At 33.0% G+C, this 8,900-nt stretch overlaps 1 protein-coding gene across 1 annotated transcript; it reads left to right on the forward strand.

Moving 5' to 3' along the window:
• The first annotated feature begins 1,364 nt into the window (after window positions 1-1,364).
• LOC113381617 (cohesin subunit SA-1-like) lies at window positions 1,365-8,546 on the forward strand. Its single transcript, XM_026620416.1, has 10 exons — window positions 1,365-1,809; window positions 4,155-4,377; window positions 5,178-5,301; window positions 5,580-5,758; window positions 6,402-6,597; window positions 6,687-6,902; window positions 7,477-7,656; window positions 7,857-8,066; window positions 8,145-8,321; window positions 8,394-8,546. The coding sequence occupies exons 1-10, from the start codon at window positions 1,365-1,367 to the stop codon at window positions 8,544-8,546; spliced, it is 2,103 nt and encodes a 700-aa protein (XP_026476201.1).
• Window positions 8,547-8,900: the final 354 nt, after the last annotated feature.

Genomic DNA, 8,900 nt, shown 5'->3' on the forward strand with positions numbered 1-8,900 from the left:
AATTTCTGCCGTATACTGTCCACCTCGACATATTATTAACAGTTTCCAATTCTACGAATATTTCTCAATGCTTGGATCAAAGTTCATAGCTGGCGGTGACTTTAACAGTAAGCATTCTCTCTGGGGCTCAAGGATATCAAATCCAAAAGGTAAACAACTGTATGAGATGATCCTTCGACATGGTTTCTCCACCTTTTCAACGGGCACACCCACCTACTGGCCAGCCGATCCTAAGAAGAAACCCGATCTGTTAGAGTTCTTCGTCGCTAATGGTCTAAGTTTCAAATGTGTTGAAATACAACCTAGTTACGACCTCTCATCAGACCATTCCCCCGTGATAGCAACCATATTCTCTTCGGCTATGGACCTGCAAAGAACTCCAAAACCTCATTCTGCTAAAACTAATAAGGAACTATATCGCCAAATTACTGAGAAAAATACTAATTTAAAAATGAAACTCAAAATATGTCGGGAAATAGAAGATGGTATTGCAACATTCAACAAAACTCTGCTGGAAGCTGTTAAGGCTGCTACACCTATAGCTCAACAAAATCAAAAACATTCTATCCCACTTGAAATAAAAAAACTTTTAAGTGAAAAATGTAAAGCTAGGCGCAAATGACAGCATACACATTTACCGTCTGACAAAAACATTCTTAACAACTTGACTAATAAGCTTAAATCTCGGCTTAAAGAACTAAATGAGGAAAGTTTCAATAATTATGTACAAAGCTTAAATCGATATGATAACTCTATCTGGAAACCGATTAGGAACAGGCTAAAACCGGCTCTCAGGAATCCGCCTTTACGCCGTAACGATATAATAGGAGCAGTAGGTGATGATCTATCATGGGCAAGGAGCGATGGAGAAAAAGCGGAATTATTCGCCCAACATCTATCTTCAGTTTTTAAACCAAATCCTGTTCGCATCTCTTCAAATGATCTAGATTTAAACCCGTTAGCATTGAATATGGTATTCAAAGAAATAGCTAAACTAAAAACTAATAAATCCGCTGGTTTTGACTCAATTACGCCGAAACTGTTGAAGGAAATGCCAAAAAAGGGATTTATCCTACTAACATACCTATTCAACTCTATAATTAGGCTAAATTATTGGCCAATACATTATGAAACTTCAATAGTTAAAATGATTCACAAAAGCGGTAAAGACCCATATAATGTATCATCCTACGGACCTATTAGTCTTCTACCAGTGGCAATCAAAAATATTTGATGTAAATCAAGCTTTTGATAAAGTATGGCACAAAGGATTAGTGTATAAGATAAAATCATCTCTCCCAATTGAGTATCATAAATTGTTGGAATCGTATCTTCAAAATAGACGGTTTAAAGTTAAAGTTAATATGGTAACTTCATCAGCTTGCTTGGTTGAAGCAGGAGTCCCTCAAGGAAGTGTACTGGGTCCATATCTATACCTGCTCTATAATAGCGATTTTCCTACAAATGAAAATTTAACAACTGCAACATTTGCCGATGATATTGCTATTCTATCTTCAGATCCTGATTCAGTTGTTGCATCGAGAAGACTTCAGAGTCATCTAAGAGTCATTGAAAAATGGACTAGCAAATGGCGTATAAAAATTAATGATAATAAATCAACTCATGTAATATTTACACTCAACAAATCTTCTTGCCCAGCAGTTCAATTTCATGATAAGACAATTCCAGTTAAACACTCAACAAAATATCTCGGGATGATATTAGATAGCAAACTAACCTGGAAGCAACATATACTTTCAAAAATAGCTCTAGTAAAAAATAGAGCTAAGGAACTCTACTGGCTCATAGGTAACAAATCAAAATTGCCTATTGAAAGCAAACTACTAATATATAAAACAATAATAAAGCCGATATAGACCTATGGTGTGGAATTATGGGGATGTGCAAGAAAATCTCACATTGATTCAATTCAACGAGCTCAATCAAAAATTCTGAGGCAGATCGTGAACGCTCCATGGTATGTTAGTAATAAAACTATTCATGACGACTTGAGCATACCATTAGTGAGAGATGCAATTACCAGTACCAGTCATCGCCATTTTGAGAAGTTGGAATCCCATCCCAATGAAATAGTTAAGCATCTTTTTCAAGAACCCCGATCTAGGAGGCTCAAAAGAAAAGTTCCATTTGATTTGAAGATTGATCAATAAAGACCAGACTTAGCCATTGATTTACCTCAGCCAGATTAGTTGACCACTCGATGGAGTGGCAGCTATTAAAATTCAGCCAATCTATTATGTGTGTTTGTATGACTGTGTGTGAGTTTAAACATAAGCACAGTAGCTCATAGAATTTTGTAAATTCTGATTGCTATTAAATAAAGTATATAAAAAAGTATATAAAAAAAAGAGTGTCTGTTGTTTTCCAATTAGAAATATTTGTCAACAACAAAGAGAATACTATTACGTTTTAAGCATTACATGATGTGTTGCCTGTTGAATAATAAAAAGTAGTTAAATGTATTTTATTGCATGAGTAAATAGTAATTAATTACCCTCCAAATTTTTCTTAATATTTGCAATTGTAAATACAAATTGTTAATATCGTTTTTAAATATCGTGGAGTGACTACGAGATCGATTTTATTCAGCTTTTTATTTTTATAATATCCATGCTGCATCTCATGTCTCCATTTCCATCATATGACTTCACAAATTTAGCAATATATGTTAAACCAATAAATAATTTGTGGAAGATTGGAAATAACTTGTCCCATAGTTCAGGTGTTCTTGTATTCAAGGAATAATTATCAATGGACATGTTTGAAGGTTTTGATGAATTTGAAATTGAGGAAGTGCGCCTTCATTCAGCATTAAGGCATGGTGATAGCATTTTATGTGTGAGTTTAAATATTTAATAAAGTAGACAATATATATATATATATATATATATATATATATCATAGTGTCAATTTCTGCTATAGCAGTAATCCAAGAACTTTCTATTAAATTATAATTAAAAAAAACACTGGTCTGGTATAGGTAAACTCATTTTCTTTGCTATAGAAAAAAGCAGATCCTCCATCCATACTGTTTCTCCTTGGGCCAGTTAAAAATTCAATAAAATCAATCCTGGTCGTGCTAATTCAAAATGCTTTTAAATTTTTGAAATCGGTTCAGCATTTATTGACAAAACATCGACAAAAGCTCAAAAAATGGCTCACAAACATACTTATTCCAAAACTTGTTCTCAAACGATTCAGATTGACTTGTCAGGTATAATAGATAATGCAATATATCACAATGTACTATCGAGTGAAACTTCTTAGGCGTCTTTAAACAAGGTTGCTTTAAATGTTCAATGCAAAGTGAGCTAATGTTTGAATAATGATTGTTTTAGAATGCCATAGATTAGGAATGCTGAATTTTGTTTTAGATTTTTTTTAGAATGTAAAATGTTTTTCAAATGTTATGGATTATTCCATAATTTGTAGAATATTTATTAGAACATTGTAGACTGTTTGAAAGTGTTGCATAGTCTTTAAAGGTCTTGCAGACTGCCCGCAAGCATTGCAATCTCATTTTCACATAACAAAGTTTTTCTTCTTTTGCAGAGTATCACTTCTATTATTTTTATTGTTTTTTTTTTGTAGGAAGATGAAGAATTTCCTTTGCTCCTCTCAAAAAATAAAAAACATAGAAGCTTTAAAATTGAGTTTTGTCAGTTCTTCAAAAATGTCATAAATAGGGGTGGAAAAGAAATAATTTATAATGATTTTTTATAAAAAATCTGACCTCAATCTTGAAACATTTGTCAAGATTGGATCAGAAAAATATACGATACACGACAACATTGGCAGGTAAATTGTATTCGTGAGAATGATTTTTATACGTAGACTCTTCTATGGATTTTTAGATATTTTTAGATTTCTATATATTTTACACATTTCTAGACAATTTCAAAAATATGTAGCCATTTGTAGATATTTTTTTCAATTTTTGTACATTTTTAACCCTTGCCAGTAGGTGACATATACATTTATTTATGTATATCTAGACATTTTTGTACATATTAAAATTTTTTAAGTTACATTTAAACATCACTAGACATTAAAAATTAATACATTGGCAAAAGAGTTGAAAAAATATTTTAAAATTACCATTTGATTTACTGATTTTTTATATATCTAATCAGGCTTGTCCATAACTACAGAGTTGGCAGGGTTACTTCAACAAGCGGCTTCAGAAATGAATCGGTACTCGAAGCTAATTCAGGCCGAAGAAGCGAAGGAGACGAGGCGTGATCTGAGTCGCTTAAAATCCCTTCTCTCAGAAAGGAATAAATTAAATGAAAAGTATAGGGAACTAGAATTGTGTATCAAGTCCCTATACAGGAATATAATTTATAAACGCATGAAGTAAGATATTTTGACATTTCTGGGCCAATTCTCGGATAACACAGCTAAGTTTTGTTTGCAGACTCCTGCTTTAACATATCATGTCTTAAATAAGCATATGTTCAGGATTATGTATTCTTGGACCACGTCGTGTAGGAGGCACTCTTTTCGATTGAATTGAATAGGTCCTATTCAGTTTCCTTTTCTTTTCATGATCGTTCTCAGTGAAGTCTTTTATGGACTTATTCTTTTGTTATCTTGTCAGTCCACTTTATTTTCTCCATTCACCTGTCTCCTGCGCACCACATTTTAAAACTCTCCAAATAGTTCTTTTTCTTAGAGTCCATGTCCCTGATCCGTAAAGAGCTATGCTCTAGACATAACATTTTTTATCAATATCATCCACAAGTCGAGACTTGGTTGGTTCTCAGTAGTGTTCTCATCTTCGCAAACTCCACCTTGGCGCTTGCGATCTTTGTCCTGATGTTTCTCGTGCTGTATTCGTTTCTGGTCAGAATGCTTCCTAAATATTTGAAATGATCAACGTCTTCCAATTTTCGATTTTCTACTGTTATCTTCAGAGTATCATCTCGTTTTGATACTCTCATCACTTCCAATTTGTCGATGCTGATTTCCGTCCCATATCTTCTACCCATTTCGACGATTCTGTCCATCATGTTTTGCCGCTCGGTTTGGTTTTTTGATATTACCACTAGATCAATCATTTTGCCATATAAAATAAAATATGTCACCAGGAATAGCTGTTACACCTACCATAATTCCTTGAACCTACCATAATTCCTTGATCAGTTTATTTACAGAAATATCGCACCTGTCACCAGAAGTGTGAGCATACGTGATTTCGGCCGCTTGATAAGAAAACACCTGGGACTATTCTTAAATGAGTGGACTTTGCGACTCATTGCATTTTTTGTCTATGACAAGGTATATATATATATATAAAATAAATGGTAGTCTTTCATCCATGCTTCCTGATCCTGCACTTCGGTTTTCAGTACCCTGTATTTTCTCTTTACCAATCCCTTCAGCCCTTCTATTTTACCATCCACGACGTCGTGCAGGAGGCACTCTTTAGTACAGAACGGGTCCAATCCAGTTTCCTTCTTTCTTCAGGATTCGTGAAAAGGCCGATCTTGAAATGTCAAGAGAACATAAAAATCTCCTCAGGCAGTTACTAATAATGATTTTTTCCATATCTACAGGCTGCTTCAGTTCGAGCAGAATCATTGAAAGTATTGATACCATTATATGAAGAGCATGAGCTAACAAGCAAACTGAAAATATTTACGCATAGATATCAAAGGAGACTTGTAAGTTTAACTTGGGATAAGAGCCGATGCAATCAAGAGATTGCAATGCAGCTTGTCACGGCTATGTTCAGGTGAGAGTTGAGAATAAAAATGTTCACTTAATAGACATATGCATGAAACTTTTGATGATGATAACCCAGTAAACACCCAGCGGTAGTAGCAATCTTATATTACAGCTGTTCAAAAAATAATAGTATATTGCCAGCGATAAAGTACAAAAATTCCAGCAATAAATGAATGTATGTTAATTCTAATTGAGGAGTGAAGTTGCGAAAACAATATTTGTTTAGGCGTTGTTTGACATAATCCACTGTCTCAACAAATATTATAGAAGTTATTAATCAACAATTTATTAATCTTCATTTCTCTAATGAAGGTTCATTTCTAAATGATAATTACAATGACAAACCGATCATGTCATATTTGAAGTATGACTTTAATTACATTATTGTTTTTAAATATTATAAATATTTTTAATGCTATTATAAATATATAATTTATAATTTTTTATTATATAAATGTGTATATATAATAGTTGACGCTATGGGTTGTAGCCCCTTTCTGGGGTATTGCAATGACTGCCGCTTATTATATTTTAGCATTTCCCCATTACGAAAGGTGTACTTCAACTTCTTAACCCGACTTCTACGAATGTCCTGTAATTACCTGTTAAGACTGATATAGCTAATTAATTATCCATTTTTGTCCATTCAGGCCCTATCCGTACTTATTCACCAGGAAAGACTTGAACACGGTTTCAAGTTTGATGTTCTCTCTAAATCGAAAGGTTGCAGTGGCAGCAGGAACGTTTTTTCATAATGTTTTTTTGAAATTGGATGAAGATTCAAATGGGGCCGGGTTTGGGGTTCGATGGTTCAGGCATGTTTCAACTTCCATCATTGAATTGAAAGTAAGTAAAATATGTATATATGATAGTCATGTGGATGTCGTATAAATAATTTTTTTGAATCTTTATTCTTTATTTTTATTATTTTTCAGGGATTAAATTTTATTTCTTATCTAGTGGATGCCCTAGTCGCAAACATTGAGATAATGAAAGATTGGAATTCGATGATCCATATTTTAACTCAAGAAAATGATGATCCTGCGACCCCAATCCCCCAACTTCAAGAAATTTTAATTGAAATTATGTTCTGGTGTGCAAGTCTTTCAAGTACTGGTGAATATCCGGGGGAGAGAGCAACTGATAACATGGTAATATTGCATTGCAATGATGCATATATAAAACTGAGGTAACTTGACCTATTTTAATGTACTGACTTTAAGAGGGCGGACAGATAAGCATTTTCCAGAAATGATCTCAAGTTGCAATATTCTCAACGAATTCGAATATGGTCGATAATTACAAGTACAGGACTGTACCTAATTGATATGCAGCTGCTCTCCTGGTCAATTAAATAAACAAAACGCTCTTGGTCTCCAGACAATTTGATTTTTTTTTTGGATTTTTGGACGGTGTATGAACTCATGACCAATGGAATAGTTTTGTGGGAATCAGTTTGTTGCTTTTAGTACTACACATCTGTTTCCTTGATGTGATATTATAGCATGATAGTCGTCAAACGTTTAAGGCAATAATTTATGAGTCCAATTAGAAGTACAACATTAACTAAATCTAAACCGATCAAGTAAAAGTACCCTGCCCTGGTTTTAATGTCAGTACACGCAAATGGGTAAAACTATCCAGTTGTTTCTTCTTCTAGTGTGTTGATTATATGTTTAAACATTATTTTTTATTTCTAAATTTCATTAGTTTTCATATATACAGGTCCCAAGTTTAAAACAAAGAAAACAAATGAAGAAAGAAAAATTAAATATCACAAAACATCTAATGCCTGTGATAGCAATTCTGTTGGCTCGCTTCAAAACCAATGTGAATTGTATTATTCATTTGATCAGAATACCTCAATATTTTGACCTCGAAAATACAAGTGAGATGGAATATCTGGTTAGTATTTTAATTTTTGTACCTATGAATACCTATAAGGATTACTTGTCTTTTGCTTGAATTGCCACCAGCAGGAGTATATTATATTTTAACCAGAAATTTTAATTGCATATGGGAATGTTGATGCATCTTGCATTTGTAGATTTTCTAACTTTTTAATATATACTTACTAGTTTTAATCTAGTGTTTTATGTTTACAGCATTTAAGGAATTTATTGGGCGCTCTGCAAAACATCGCCCAGGAGTGTACCGACACAATAGTGTTAGACAACTGCAGCAAGACTTTGCATTGCCTTTATAAAAGGGCAAGCATTGTTGCAGATTGCGATGCCGCCATATCGACCATTGTCGACGAATGCGCATTTGTATATATGGAGCCATATCTTGTATGGCAAAGTATTGTGGATGGGGTACGAATTACATTTTTGTCATGTGTAGAAAGTTGCCAAACAATTCATCTCTTGATCAGAAATAATTTTTCTTTCTAGCAAATAGATCCAAAATATGCTAAGAAAGAGGATTTTCCTCGGATTGTAAATTCTCTGAAGAAAATATGCATTTTCCACTATTTACATAACATAAATTATTTAGATATATGGGATGATTTTTTAGAAGAATTTAAAGTGTTTAGGAATGGTGTCTTTGAAAGAAATCTTCCTATCAAGGTATGTCAATTAGACCAAAGATTAAACATAACTAATTTTACTAATTCATACTCCTATCAAAATATATTTTAGGGATCGATATACTGCCTACTTTCCTACGGCACATATTTATCTTGGGAATTGATGGAAGTAAAAGATATGGATCTAAATAATATGGTACTCAATGCTATGGCTTGTATGAAACGAGCCGATGTATTGAAGTTGCTGGTAAAGTGGTATTTATAAATCGTTCAGATATTAAAAATAAAGTAGTCCACTAGAGTTTCCATGTCACAAACAACAACATAAAAAGAAAATAAATCTTATATTAAAATATTACAAAAAAATGGAACGTATAAAGAACCAGAAAATATCGATAAAGTATTTTTGTTTTTAATACATATAATAATATAAAAATAGGAACCTATTTTTGCGAACAAAATGTGCAGCATCTTGTATGCTCAAAAATAAATCTTATGTCGCGCAATATATGTGTATATGAAATATAGTGGTAAGTAGAAACAGTGAATGTATAATTATAAGACAAAATACTTTGTTTTACCTATATATATACCAAAGATATAATATGTGCTCTTATGA

This window comes from Ctenocephalides felis, unplaced genomic scaffold, assembly GCF_003426905.1.
Source record: "Ctenocephalides felis isolate EL2017-DRISC unplaced genomic scaffold, ASM342690v1 CF-g0.4_SCAFFOLD_02966, whole genome shotgun sequence".
Classification (NCBI taxonomy): domain Eukaryota; kingdom Metazoa; phylum Arthropoda; class Insecta; order Siphonaptera; family Pulicidae; genus Ctenocephalides; species Ctenocephalides felis.